Source organism: Volvox carteri, assembly GCF_000143455.1.
Source record: "Volvox carteri f. nagariensis unplaced genomic scaffold VOLCAscaffold_13, whole genome shotgun sequence".
Taxonomy (NCBI): domain Eukaryota; kingdom Viridiplantae; phylum Chlorophyta; class Chlorophyceae; order Chlamydomonadales; family Volvocaceae; genus Volvox; species Volvox carteri.
In genome coordinates this window covers 1,710,649-1,724,789 of record NW_003307556.1, presented here as the reverse complement: position 1 = coordinate 1,724,789, position 14,141 = coordinate 1,710,649, and the positions used below count along the sequence as shown (strand labels likewise).

Sequence of the window (14,141 nt, the reverse complement as noted above, 5' to 3'; positions counted from 1 at the left end):
GCACGGAGGTACCCCCTCCGTGGACAGCGGCGACGAACGGCCCTTCCTGGAGCATGAGGAGATATTGCCCGGGCATGATGCCGCCGCGTTTGCCGACCGACTGCGGCGCAAGCAGCGGGAGCGGGAGCGGGACGAGGGCGGTGACGGCGATACTGACGATGATAATGAAGCGGAGGACGGGTTGTTGGATGGACGTGGCGGTGTACGGCGATCCAATCATCTTTATCCGTGCCCGGGTGTCCGTACATTCCAGCGCCACCAGTACCCCCACCAACAACGGCACAGTGGGGTGCAGTTTGAGCGCGAGGAGGAGTTCAATTTCGGGCCGGTGGTGTTGGCCCGGAAAGAGGGTGCGGGCGGAGAGCGGGTAGAAGCGCGCGGTGCCGGCGGCGGCGGCGGCGGCAGCGGCGGCCGTGGAGTAATCGGGCCGCCGTCGCCGCCGTACCTGAATGCGCTGCAACACCCGTTTATGGTGCCGTTCAGCCCGCCGGTGGCGGCGGCGTCGGTGCCGACAGCAGGTGGCCGCCATGGGGGGTCGCCGCCGCCGCCGCCGCCGCCGCCGATGCCGACGGAGCCGGGACCATCTCTCTTACAGCAGCAGCAACAGCCGCCGCCGCCGCCGCGATATCCAGTACACCCTTGTATTGCCTCCACGACTACTGCCGATGAAGGCAGCAAACCACACAGCGGCGCGGTGCTCAACACTCCCGCCGATAGCGCCGCCGCCGCCGCCGCCGCCGCCGCCGCATCGCCATGGCGCCAAGGGAGGGAGCTGGAACAGGGTGCGTTGTACGGCGCAGCGGGAGATGGCGTCCTCGCAAACTCCGAGGTCTCCCGGCGGCGGACCTCGTCACCGTACCGTGACCGCGCCCCCATTAATGGCGGCGCTGCTGGCGGCGGCAACGTCGCAGTCGTCGTCGGCGGTGGTAGCGGCAACCATTCCGCCAAGGGCGCCACTTCAAGAGGGGTCATGCAACTGCTACAGCCTCCGACAACCCCACCCATCGCCGCCACTGGCGGTATTGGCGACGCTGCGGATGCTACAGGCGTCCTAGGCGACGGCGGTGGAAGCAGCGGCGGCGTCGCGGCGCCAAGCAGGAGAGCACGGCAGCAGCCGCCGCCGCCGCTACAGCAGGAGCAGCAGCGGGAAGCGGGTTCGCCAATCGGAGGTCCGCCGTACCGCGCAGGGGAGGCGGCGGCTGCACAGGGCGGCGGCGGCGGCGGCCGCATGCCGCGAACAAGCCTCAGCGGCGGCGGCGGCTGTATGGCGACCAGACGTGCCGGCGGCATCCTGCGTACCGGTTCCGTCGCCTCCACCGTCTCCCACGGCGTCGCCGCCGATCAGCGTCCCACCGCGTCAGCGTCTCTCTCCAGGCTCTCCCGTCCCTCACCCGCGGCGCCTCATCAAGCACCTCCTGGCGGCGCCGCTGCTCGTAAAAGTGTCTCGTTCTTTGACGACGAGCAGTACAAACCTCCGGAACAGTTACGGCGCCGTCGCGGTAGCTCGCGGCGCACCTACGACGACAGCGGCGACGACGACACGGACGAGCCACCGCCGTACGTGCCGTACGGCGTTGGTCCGTACGGTCATAGAGTCCCGATCTTGTTACCGTACGACGCCATGTCGGAGGACACGTCCGACGTCACCGACCTCACGGACGGCGCCTCCACCGCCGGAGCGCGCTACAGCCGCTTACGTTCGTACCTGTCCGGGATGGACGAGCAGAACGGCAGCTACAGATCGGAGGCTACGATTGGCTGGGCGGCGGCGACGCCGCCTCCGCCGCCGTCGCATCGGTTTAACGACGATGGCGACTACAGATCGCCGTCAGTTGGCGCGACTGGACGAACTAGGGTAGGGCGTGCCGCCGCCGCCGCCGCCGCCGTAGCCGTGGACCGGTTCCCGGGGGCGGCGGCACCCGCTTTGTCCGTCACAGCCAGCCATCCCATCCTGGGCAGCATCGCTGCCCAAAAATGTGACGAGCATGTCGTACTTTCTCCCAGCGGTCCCGTGGAAAGCAGCGGTACCACTGTTACCCCGGGGGCCGTCCCGACTGGCGGCGGCGGCGGCGGTGACGACGGCGGCGGCCGTGCCGCCGCGGACGGCATCGGATCCACGCCGCCGCTGCCGCCGTCACGCCGCTCCGCTCAGTGCGAGTTGGGCCGTGCGAGTTTTGATGAAAGGCACCGTGCAGGCTCGTACGGCATGTACGACAATCTACCATCTCATGGTGACTCCGCTGGCTCCGCGTTCACGGGCCCGAAGCGCGGGTCGCCTGCCGCCACGGCAGCTGCCGGCTTTGGCGTGTTTGGGCCGTGGCCGGATGAGACCGGGGTGCCGGCGGCGGCCACCGCCACCACCTCCTCCAACGTGCCGTACCGTCAGCCTCTCGCCGTCACCAGCGGGATCCCGTCTTTACGTCGTACGATCCACGACCCGACGGAGGCGGCGGAGACGGCGGAGGCGGCGGAGGTGGGCTACATGGGCGGCCTTCGAAGGCTGATTGTGGGCGGTGGCGGCGCCGGCGGTCGCAGAGGTGGGCTGCTTTCTTCAGGCCGTACAGCGGAATCCGCAACGGCGGCGGCTGGCGAAGCGAACCCGGCGGCCATGGACGGCACGGCGGGAACCATGGCGGCGGTGCCGGCGGCAGCGGTGGCGGCGCCTGAACCCGTCGTAGGCTTCCCAGTGTTGGGAGGTGGTGGCGACATCGTCGTGGGCATTCCAGTTGATGCGGTGGAGGCAGCGGCAGCTGTGGCGGCGGCGGCGGCGCCCTCCATTGAGCAACCGCCGCCGCCGCCGTCGCCGATGCCATCGCCGGTCAATAGCCGCACTGCAGTGATGACGCTGCCGCCGACGGCCAGCGGCGCCGCTGCGGATACGCCGTCGCCACAACCCGCGGCTCGACCGCAGCCTCCAGTTGAGCCTTCGACGGCAGCGGCGTCTGTTACTGGCGCCGGTGCCGTCCATCTGAACAAAGAAGTGCCGATAGCGGCAGCGCCGCTGCAGCTGCCGCCGCCTCCGCCGCTTCCGCCGCCCCGTCAGCAGCCGGTGCTACGGCTTCCTGGGCGACAGCAACCGCCAGGTGTGATCTCAGGCGAAGCAGTGCCTTCCGTACTGGCGCCAGGTGTCGTACACGGCGGCGGCGGCGACACTGGCACAGAAGCTCCGCCATGGGTAGCCGCGGGCCGCGGGACCAGCGGACGTCGAGTAGACAACGTCGTGGCGTCGTCGTCAACAACCGCTGGGATATCACGGCAGACCGCCAGGATGTCCGCCGCCGCCGCCGAGCAGCCGCCAGCGGCCTCGAGTCATCGTACGAGACCTGCAGCGCACGGCAGAGGCGCCGACTGTGCCGACGCTTTGCGCAATTGCATCACAGCGGCGCCGCCGCCACCGCCACCGCCAGGGTCTGACGCTAGACCTGCAGCGGAGGACGTGGCGGAGGACGTCTTTAGCGGCGCTGCCGCCGCCACCGCGGCGGCACCGCTTCTCGACCCTGACGTGGACGTGGCGCTTCCGGCACCCATGCACTTGCTGATGTTCGACCTTGATTCGTACAGTACGGGTAGTCGTGGAGGTGCACAGCGGCACCAAGAGGGAGAGGAGGCGGCGGCGGCGGCTGGGAGCGGCAGCGGCGCCGCCACCGCTGCGGTGCCCGCCGCGACGCCGGCTTTGGATCTTGACCTGACTTCTAGCTTGGTGCTTCGGAGGTGAGCTCTGCAAGGGACGGATCAAGGGCATGTGTGTGCGTCTGTGTCTGGAGGGGTAGATGTCTGTTTGAATTTCTTAGGGTTTCAAATATATAGTTTACATGGTCGCGGCAAGCCAAGGTGTTCAAAAGCATTAGCAGTTACCAGTCTACCTCCTGGCGTCCTTTGCAAGAGCATGTAGAGCAAGAGCATGTTCTTTCTGAAGGTTTTCAATTGCAGCAGGTCCAGGTCGTGGTCATGATCAAACCAGTAAACCATTACCTGGCATTACGCCCGTGACCTCGAGCCGGGGGATTGGGGTTGTGATTGTGTGGGGGGTTGGGGACATCCCGCTCTGACTCGCTTCTCTAACCCAGTTTATTATAAATAAAGTATAGTATATTTATATGTCATTGCTTTTTCCTTGCAAATAAAATAAAATTGTTTTTCCTTGAAAATAAAATGAAATTGTTTTTCCTTGTAAATATAATAAAATTCATCAGGATATCTACGAGCAGCAACAACAACAACAACAACAACAGCAACAGCAACAGCAACACGGGTCGCTGTTCCGGTGGCAGCCGTGGGTCAGGAGGCGGTGTCGGATGCGGAGGCGGCAGTATCGCCGGTGACGGTGACGGTGCAGCCACGGTGTCAATCCCCAACCACCAGTACGACAACGAGTACTCTCGAGATGAGGATTCGGAGCCCCCCACGCCGCGGTACCGTACCATGTTGCCCGCCCCCAACTCCCCGTTCATTGACCAGCCCAACTCCTCCTTGGCTGATGTAGGGGACGGCCACATCGCCAGTAAGTAGGTGCCGACCTTGCTACTGCCACTGCCACTGCCACTGCCACTGCCACTGCCACTGCCACTGCCACTGCCACTGCCACTGCCACTGCCACTGCCACTGCCACTGCCACTGCCACTGCCACTGCCACTGCCACTGCCACTGCTGAATTCGTGCGTATGGGGCCCCCCGATGCTTCTCCTCCCACCCCCCAACCCCCACCGTGCAGGCCCGGAGTGGGCGGGAGTGGGGCGCAGCAGCTTGTCGATGGGCGTGCAGACCAGCATGTCACCCGACCAGCCCCTGGGCTCCCTGGAGCCCACAACCTCAACTTCCGGCACGGCCACAACTGCAGTACGAACGGGGCTGAGGCACGTCCTGGAGCTGGAATTCCAGAAAGACACGGCCGTGATGGTGGGTCGTTTCGGGGCGGCGGCGGACGTGGAGCTATGCGCCAGCGCTGCCATTGACGCCATGGCTACCAGCGCCGCCGCTAGCGGCGGCCGTGGCGGCAGCGGTATTGGTACGGCGACAGCGACAGCGCCGCAGCGTTGTAGGGCCGGGGTTGAAGATCAAAAGGGGACGGAGGGAAGGCGATGTGGAGAGGGCGAACCAGGAGGAAAAGGGCTGGCGGAGTGCCCAGTGGCAGCGCCACCGGCGGTACCCAGGACGCCCGCGCCGGCGGCGGCGGTGCAGGCTGGCCTCATGTCACCTACCTCGCCGATACCCGACAGCCGTACAACGGCTTTGGCGCCGTTTCAGATCCTGGCCGGTGCCGTACCGCAGCCCGTACATGCAACCCAGTTGCCGCTCCCGGAGCCGCAGGGCATTGGTGTTGTCGGCGGCGGCGCCAGCGCTGCCGTACTCCAGTCGTTGCAATTAACGCCGTGGCGGGGCTCGGCCAGGTCACCGCGCCGCAGCCAGAGCTGGACAGAGCTGCCGTCTCCCTCAGCGTTAGGTGCCGCGCGCATGTCGTACACCATGCCGTACACCGGCAGTACACAGACATGCGGCAGTGTCCATGACGATTTTGTCGGCATGGGTCGGCAGCAATCCGCCGCTGTGAGAGTAGGAGCGATGGCCGGAGCGATGGAGGAGGTTTCGGAGCAATTCTTCCGGAGCGGCTCGGGGGCGCTGTGTTTGTCGTTTTCACCTGGCTGGGATGCTAAAGCCGCAAGCTCGATGGGCGGTACGGCGGCGGCGGCCGCCGCAGCCAGCCACATGGCTCATGAGCTGCTGCAGCTGCCACAGCCGCCACAGCCGCCGCAGCCATCAGCGGGTCCAGGTTCGAGTCCCGCTGCGGCTCCTCCTACTGCCGAAAGGCACGGGAGGGAGGAAGAAACTGCTCAGGAAGCGGAGGGTGCGTTGCGCGGCTGGTGGAGCTCGCTCCGGAACCGTATCCTGGGACGTTGGCGCGCGCCGTACAATGCGCCTGCGGAGGCGGCGACTGCGGAAGCTGGGACCGCTGCGGCATCGACACTGGCGGAGGCGCCTGCGGGCGCTGTTGAGGCGGAGGAAGACGCGGCGGCGGCGGCGGCGGCGGCGGCGGAGAGTCTTGGAGAGCCGATGCAAACTCAGCAGCATCCTGAGCCGCACTCGGTGCCGGCAGTACGGACGAAGCTGAAGCTACGGACGCCCGCACGGCCGCCGAGGCCCGGACCTAAACAGGTTTCGGAGCGACGGGCAACTCCGAAACCACTCCAGCCGTACACGCCACCGGCTGGCGCTCGCTCGCTGGCGTCAGCGTGCCGCAGCAAAGCAGCAGCTGCAGCAGCAGTTGCAACCACCGCCCGGAGCGGGGTGCGTTGTGCACTGCCGGCGTTGCAGGTGCTGCTCGTACTAGGCCTCGTTCTGTCGTACAATGCCTACCTAAACCCTAGCGCCAGGGCTGGCGGCGGTATCGCCGGGCTCAGCGGCCACGGCGGTGGCGGCGGCGGTGGCTTGGCGTTACCACTGTCGGAGTTCAGGCCGGACGCGGCGGGGCTGTCACGGTACGGCACGCTGATCAGGATCCTCCGAGACCACGCCATAAACTGCACGGCATGGCACTGCGGCGACGTTGGGTTGGCAGTAGCGTCGCCTTGGGCGGCGACGGCACCTCCAGCACCGGCGGCGGCGGCGGCGACGTCACCGGCTTCCAAACTGCTGGTGGCGGCGCACCGGGCACGCCACGCCGCCGTCGAGATGTACGAACTTCTGGTCCATGGATTTGCTCCCCTTCTCTTCCCGCTTCAGTCGCGTCCACCGGCGGCGGCTTCCTCCTCCCCACCGCTGTTGCCCCAATTTCAATCGGAAAGCGTGCTGCAGCGTAAGCTGCTACAGCCCACAGCCCGACAGAAAGAGCTGGCAGAGCTCGAGGAGCTTCGCCTGGGGGCCGTGGACTCGTACGGCAGGTTGCTACGGCTGGCGGACGAGCTGCAGCAGCGGGCGCAGCGGCTGGCGGCGGCGCTGCTCCGAGGCGCCTCCCTGGCGGGCGGTCTAGCGAGCCACTTGCGGGATACGGAGGCGGACTGTCGAGCGGACTTCTTGACCTCGGCCACGGACGAGCAACGCTCGGCCGAAAGTGGCCAGCCCGCGCAGCAGCAGCAGCAGCAGCAGCAGCAGCAGCAGGAGCAGCATTTGCGGCGGCTACGGGACAGGCTACGGGGCCAGGCCGCGGCGGCTGACGTAGTGGCGGCGGAGGCGCTTGCGGCGGCGGACGATATGGCGACGGCCGCCGACGGTATTCTGCAGTACGAACACGTGATGTCGACGTTGGCAGAACTGGGATCGTATGGTTCGGCTTCCGGAAATGAGGAGGGACGGGAGGAGCTGGGCCTTATGCGCGCCCGCAACGGGGGGGATGATGGCTCGCTCAACGGCGCGCCGGGGGTGGAATCCGTTGTACGGCAGTCCGTACACGAGTTAGAGAGCCAGCTGGACGAGCACCTGATGGACCTGGAGGACCTGTACGATCATGCTCTGCAAGTGCAAGAGGAGCTGGCTCGGGGGGCTGCCACCGCGGCGGCCTGGGCGCGTGCGATGCACGCGACGGCGGCATCTGCGGAGGAGCTGGAAACGGCGGTGCACTCGGGACGTACGCTGCCGTACAGCGGATCTGGAGTCGCAGCCGCGCTGTCGTACATGTCGGGTGAGTCCAGACCCCAACCACCAACCGACGGCGGCGGCGGCGGCGTCCGAGCTGGCAGCAATACCATGCCGTACAAGCAGTACGAGTACGTCGACGATGGCCTGGACGATCGTGGAGCCGCGCGGCGGGCCGCCGAAGCTCAGGCGACGGCGGAGACGTGGAGCTGGCGGCTGCGGTCTGGCTGGATTTGGGCCGCGGAGGTTGAGGAGTTGGAAGCCATGTGCCAGCTCCCTGGGGTCGGTGCACAGGGGGATACGGCGCAGCCAATCCGTTGGTTTCGGAGCGACAGATCGGAATTGCGCAGGGATTCGGAGCCGGCGCCAGGGGCCGGCGGCGGCGGCGGCGGCGGCGGCGGCGGCGGGGTGGACGGCCCAGCGCTTCGCGCGGCTGTCTGGGTGCAAGCTTGGGGAGATGTGGCGGCTGCCTTGGAGGCGTGTTCGCGCTGCGGGGCCGTGTCGGTGTGAGGGTTGATGTTGTGGCTGTTGCTGTTGTTGTTAGTGTCGTTGTGCAAAGTAGCTGGCCCTGGCCGCTACGGCCCCTTGCCAGTGTGTGTGTGTGCGGAGGCGGACCGCTGGTAGGCGGCGGCGGCGGCGGTGAGGAGGAGGCGGAGAAGTAGAGGAGGTGGAGGAGTGGAGGAGGTGGAGGAGGTGGAGGAGTGGAGGAGGTGGAGGAGGTGGAGGAGTGGAGGAGGTGGAGGAGTGGAGGAGGTGGAGGAGGTGGAGGAGTGAGGAGGAGGGGCGATATCATGGAGCTAGGTGTGTATGGTGGTGGGTGGTGGGTGGTGGGTGATGGTGGGTGTAGTAGTAGTAGTACAATACTTCGCTTGCTTGGGAGTACTTTGCGGTGATTGCGTGAGGACGTCTTTCAAGGCCCCTTCAAGGGCAAATTCGTCATTGATTGGTGGGATGTGGGCTGCGCTACCGACTGGACAGTGCTGCACTGGGGCGGCGGCGGCGGGGGGCGGGGCACCGAACATACCATTTCGGTATGTATCCCTTTCATGCGCGTGTGCGCGTGTGTATTCTAGTACGTATGTGCGCAAATTGTGTGTATATGCATGTATGTATGTGCTCATGTACGTGCCCAGTTGCTGTTCGGGGCCCAGAGACTCTGTTCGAAGAGGATAGCCTCCGCCTCCACCATTAGGTGCCGTGCCGTGATGAAGCCTCTCGCAGGAACTGTGGTCGAAAATTTGTACGGGCAACAGCGACAAGGAGCGACGCGTCGCACTGATCAGTATTAAAAGTATGTCTCAAAGATTATATAGCGGTCTTGCATGTCGTATTTTCTCATCGTTGGCATAAAGGAAAGAGAGGACCACGGAGACGACTTCCCGGGGGGGGGGGTATGAAGACAGTCGGGACGTCGGATGTCGACCCTCGACTTTGTACGGCAGTAAGAATTGTCGATACTGGAGATACTGAATGTCGTAATATCTACAATGGACCACACCCATCGAACAGTCAAAGCAAGTTTAATTAATTGCAGTACGAGCAATCGTCCAACTTTTTTCGCGTCAGGGACGCTAAAAACCTGTCAATCCTCTCCATCCTTAGCAAGCGACGAAAGCTAGTTTAAGCGATAAAAATGTAAAACCTTATCTACAGACCTATAAAAAGGGGAACCCTAAGCGATAAAAGGGACAAGCAATCCACGAACTACTTCCAAAACAACAACAACAACAACCGAAGGCTTGTTGATAGAATTAGGACCGGCGTCCCTCAGCCAATTAGCCGTCCCCTAGTTAGAGGAAAGATAGCTGGCGTTCCCCGCACCCTTTCTAAATGTTGGCCAGCTGTCGCGAGCTTCTATGGTATCTCAGTTGGCATATGCCAACTGTAATCTTACGGCATTTTCCATGGCTTGTTTGCTTTCGTTTATCATATATGGCCATAGGTTCTCTTTCCTCTTTTTGGTGCTGCTGGTTCTCCCTGGCGGGTCTGTTCCTGATTCAGAAAAAGTCATCCCCAAAGTCTCTTCTTCGTTTTCTTCCCTTCGTTTTCTTCGAAGTCTCTTTTTCGTCTCCCCGAAGAAGAAGAACACACCAAAGTTCTCCTTTAGGGGAAGAATCAGGTCTTTATTAGCCCTTCTGACAAACGGACAGCCAGCTCGGGTGATGCTGCGCCTTCCATCTGCAGGGACTACCTCCTAATGGCATCGCGTAATGCCGCGCCCGCCGCTGCGGAAGTGCATCCAACTAACTATCCAACTAACCAACTAACCGAGGAGCTGAGCCTCGCTTGCAATTCCTGTTGCATAGCTACGGCTGGAACCCCAGATGTCCCTGCCCCAGCAGCTAGCTTAACAGGTTGGATGCGTATCAAGTTACAAGTTCCGCATACAAGTGCGGGGTTGTCCGTAAAAGGCCGGGGTGGGGGCCCATGGACGGTAAATCGGTTACGTGGTGGACCATCATCGTCCTCCCTCGTCCGCTTGAGCTCGACGCGCCTTAGAGCAACGTGCCGGGTCTCCCAGACTTCCGAGAGGAACCTGGCTAGCGCCAGGAGTGGGGCCTCGGTCATAATCGTATCTTGTACGCGAACACGAACCGATTTGAGCGTGGATGTCACATTGGACCTCCACGCGAATTCCGCGGCCGTCGGTAATAACACGGCTCAGGGCCTTCTAAACGGTGTATTCTTGGCGCCATAACTCATTAAGGATGTACCATTCGGCGGATCGATGTTTAACACAGCAGCAGTAAGGATGTGCGCGAGGAGCATGGAGCGTGAAGATTCAATTGAAAGGACTGTCTTGCGGTGGCAGCGAACGTCTCATCTATTCTCTTGCAGAAGGGCTTTGGATCGGAACCTTCCGGAAAATATAAGCTTGGGCCTTGGGCTCGTATGGGTAGTTCTACAGGTATATGGGGTCACGCACCCCCAACCATGATGTAACACAGACACCCACACACACTTCAGACTTCCACAACTGGGCCGCCGGGAGTCTGTCTGACGATCTATGGATTCCATAATTACCTATTACATGCATGTGCGTTCAACGATCACAAAATGTACCACGCCTCTCTGTTCATCGGTAGAACCGCGTCGAAGTACCGCCGGTACCTGTCGTGTTTTGTATACGAACTGCCTCTCCTTCATCTGAGCGTACGCATTTCCATGTCTTCCAGTTATGATTTATTATGAAATAAAAAAATGTTTAAAGTTTTAGGAAATTGCCGGCACGTAAGACGACACAATGACTAAAAGATGTGCTTTTCACTTCAAACGTCAAATGCAGGTAGGGAGACTCCTATCTGGTACTGCGAAATGCTACCTTTACATTACATTATGAATGGAAGATTCCGTGGTCTACCAGTCGGTGCTCCGTACTTGACTCTACTTGCTTGGCCGACCCCGCGGGCAAGATGCACATCCAATTTCTCTTATCAGACGTTTTCATCTGGAAGTATTGTACAGTTATAAATGGGATCTGTAGCTAGGTGCGCTACGCCTGCTGTTCATATTTAGAGGTGTTTGAGGGAAGCTGCAACGAACGCCCTACTCCGTACGGCAGCCTCATTTATGGTTTTATAACTGACCTGAGTTGTCCGTTACTCTGAAATGCGTGGATGGATCGGACACATGCATGCCTTGCCTGGTTTGTGTCAACACCGTATTAGCGCGCGTCGAAGTATCTTTCTGGGGTAGAAGCAAATGCTTAACGAGTACCTTTGATCAGCATTTACAACGTTGCGTTTCTCTTAATTGCGAATGTGACTTGCGAGGTATGCCGCCGCTTTATGAGCAAGCTGCTACAGGTACTTTCGGGCTCACCCCATTCTGAGCTCTTAGTCCAAGTAGCGTTCTTCGACAGTCAGATATTCTTATTCATCTCCATTTGAGCAATGGGGAAGCTGGAGCTTCTAACGTTCGTACTCTTTATCATTACGCAAGGTAAACCTCATGTCGACTTGCTGTTGGGAAAGCCCATTACCCTAGCCCACTAGCGTCATCCAAACCAGCATATTAAACCTAAAATCAGCAGCGACACTGCTGCTCGCTCGCGCGTGCCTTGCATGACTTCGGAATTTTCAACGTTACGAAACAGAGCAAGTAGGTACCCCCGACATCAAGTCCGCCACGTACCTCGCAACTCCGCCAAAGGACCACTTAAGCCTCCCACACTCATCTCCTTGCAAAGGGAAATGCCCCTGTTTCTTACAGCGCGTCTCCTGCCGCCAACCGAGCGAGACAAGGCAAAAGGGGGAGCAAATAAGGGGAACGAAACGTTTTTGTTAAAACGCAGCTTTTCACTTGCTTAGTGATTCATCCTTCGTCTTCCGGCAGTTAGTCTCAATTACAATAACTCGATACCAACCGGCAAACCCGACAGCAGGCGATTAATGGTGGGTGTGAAAGCAACTTCCCGGTCCAGGCATCCGTCCCTTCCATGCCCTCTCCGCAGTTTAAGCCAGCCCCTCCCCTCCCCAACCCACCATCAACCTTTTCCCGCCGCCGCCAAACCTCCAATGCATGTCACGTCCCCCAACTCAACCTCTGTGCATCCGCTTGGTCGACACTCCCCGACATGCCCCCGCTGCATAAAGGCACCCTTGCCGTTACGAGCTATGACGGCTACAACATTGCGGGTGATAGCTACATATCCGCCGCTGGAGCCGCCATCGCGGATACAACCACAGCCATAGCCACAGTCGCAGCCACAACCACAACCACAGCCACAGCCGCAGTCACAGTCACGATCACGGGCGATCTTCTCTTCGTGGCCATCGATGATGGGAAGGCGGCGTGGGTGGTGCGAGACGCAGATGGGGGCCTGACCCCCATCGTGCGAAACTTTTCAATGCCCAAAACGGACCCAAATGGAAAGAAAATCGGGGCAGGAGCGGTGGTGGTTGTGGTAAGTGTGGTGAACGCCCAAACAGAGCCCGCCTCTAGCGCACAGCTGTCTGGCTCTTAATGGAAGCACACTGCGGCATGGCGCGTAAGAAAGGCTGTAGCCGGGGCCGGACATGGCTTGGGGTCGTGCTCACCGTTAATGTAACCGTCACGTGTCGATGAGGAGAGAGCATACATATTAGCATCACCGTTTATGGGCGAGAAGTGTTCTTCTGATGGACTTAGGCGGCCATCACCAGAGGTCACCCGCTCCCACAGCTTCTACTGGCTGCGGCAGATATTGCTAGATGACGGCATAGCTGCCTAACATCGCTGGTTAGCCCCCACGGCCCAGCGGCCTCGGCGATGCTCCGCAACGACTCCGCGGTACTAGTTGGCGATCAGTCCATGACCTCCGTCCGTCCGACCGTCCGTCCGACCGTCCATGAGATATGCCAACCCGACAAAATGTCTCAGCCTTGAGATTCTTGCTGGACAACCTGGACATACGTTCCATGCCTCCTTTACCACGCCTGCTGACCCTCAACACCGTTCACCCCGCAGGAGTGCATCATCTCTCCCTCAACCGGCGAGTGCTCACCAGTCCCGGGCTCGTACGTCACGGTCACGGCTGAGGCCACTGCTGCGAGCTCCAACGGGCCTGTGGTGCAGCGCCCGCTCGTCATCATCCTCAACTACAGCGCATGTGCCCGGCCGGCCACGTTGACACCTGAAGATGCACGTACTATCTTTTTGGGAGCCGATGGCACCGGCGCCGGCGGTATCGCTCGAAAGTACACGCAGTGTTCGTATGGCAAGTTCAGCATCAACGCCACTGCCTTCAAGGCCATTGTCGTACAGGCCAACTGCTCGACGGCTGTGATGTCGTCGTGTGCTTGGTGGTCCATAACGAACAACGGCGACGATGCTGCGAAAAAGGTGCTCGGCATAGCCGCCTTTGCTTCATACACAAACTACATTTATGTGATACCGCCTGGAATCACCGCGTGTGTCTGGTGGGGTCTTGCACTGGTGCCGGGCTCTCAGATCTTGCTACAGACATCATCGAACGGCTCAGACGATGGGCGACGGTGATGCAGGAGGCCCTCCATAANTACGGTGCGAATGGGCACCAAAGGGGCAAAAAACGACCCAAAGCACACCTCACCACACCACACCACACACACCACACACACTACACCACACCACACCACACCACACCACACCACACCACACCACACCACACCACACCACACCACACCACACCACACCACACCACACCACACCACACCACACCACACCACACCACACCACACCACACCACACCACACCACACCACACCACACCACACCACACCTGTGTCACCACATCTGTGTCACCACACCTATGTCACCACACGTCAAGCCGTACACATCACGGCCGTATCCCTATCCTGTGCCGTTGCAGGTCTCTTCCACTCCTGGGCAAACGACATAGAATATGAGGACTACTCAACCGCCATGGGCCGCGGAAACGCCTGCCCTAATGCCGCGGAGATCTCCCGACTGGGCTGGGCAACACCAGCTGCCGGTGGCGGCGCCATCAACTCGGGAGTCCTGACCGCCGCCGGCAGTGCCGTAAGCTGGACTCTGCCAGCCACCTATCTCACCGGTGATGGCAACTACCTGCGTGTGCTGCCGGACTGGCTGGCG

General features: G+C 61.3%; 2 protein-coding genes across 2 annotated transcripts in view; both read left to right on the top strand.

Moving 5' to 3' along the window:
• VOLCADRAFT_89660 (uncharacterized protein) overlaps positions 1-8,076 on the top strand; it is a gene marked incomplete at both ends in the record, with an annotated part of 8,663 nt that extends 587 nt beyond the window's left edge. Inside the window, 4 exons of the mRNA XM_002949274.1 lie at positions 53-3,711; positions 4,272-4,501; positions 4,712-7,045; positions 7,154-8,076. Of these exons, the coding sequence (XP_002949320.1) occupies positions 53-3,711; positions 4,272-4,501; positions 4,712-7,045; positions 7,154-8,076 (7,146 nt within the window). The remainder of the gene's footprint in view (positions 1-52; positions 3,712-4,271; positions 4,502-4,711; positions 7,046-7,153) is intronic.
• Positions 8,077-12,415: 4,339 nt separating this feature from the next.
• The window catches only part of VOLCADRAFT_89659 (uncharacterized protein), a gene marked incomplete at both ends in the record, with an annotated part of 12,109 nt that continues 10,383 nt past the window's right edge, over positions 12,416-14,141 (top strand). The window contains 4 exons of the mRNA XM_002949273.1: positions 12,416-12,472; positions 13,015-13,457; positions 13,529-13,569; positions 13,897-14,066. Coding sequence (XP_002949319.1) covers positions 12,416-12,472; positions 13,015-13,457; positions 13,529-13,569; positions 13,897-14,066 — 711 coding nt within the window. The remainder of the gene's footprint in view (positions 12,473-13,014; positions 13,458-13,528; positions 13,570-13,896; positions 14,067-14,141) is intronic.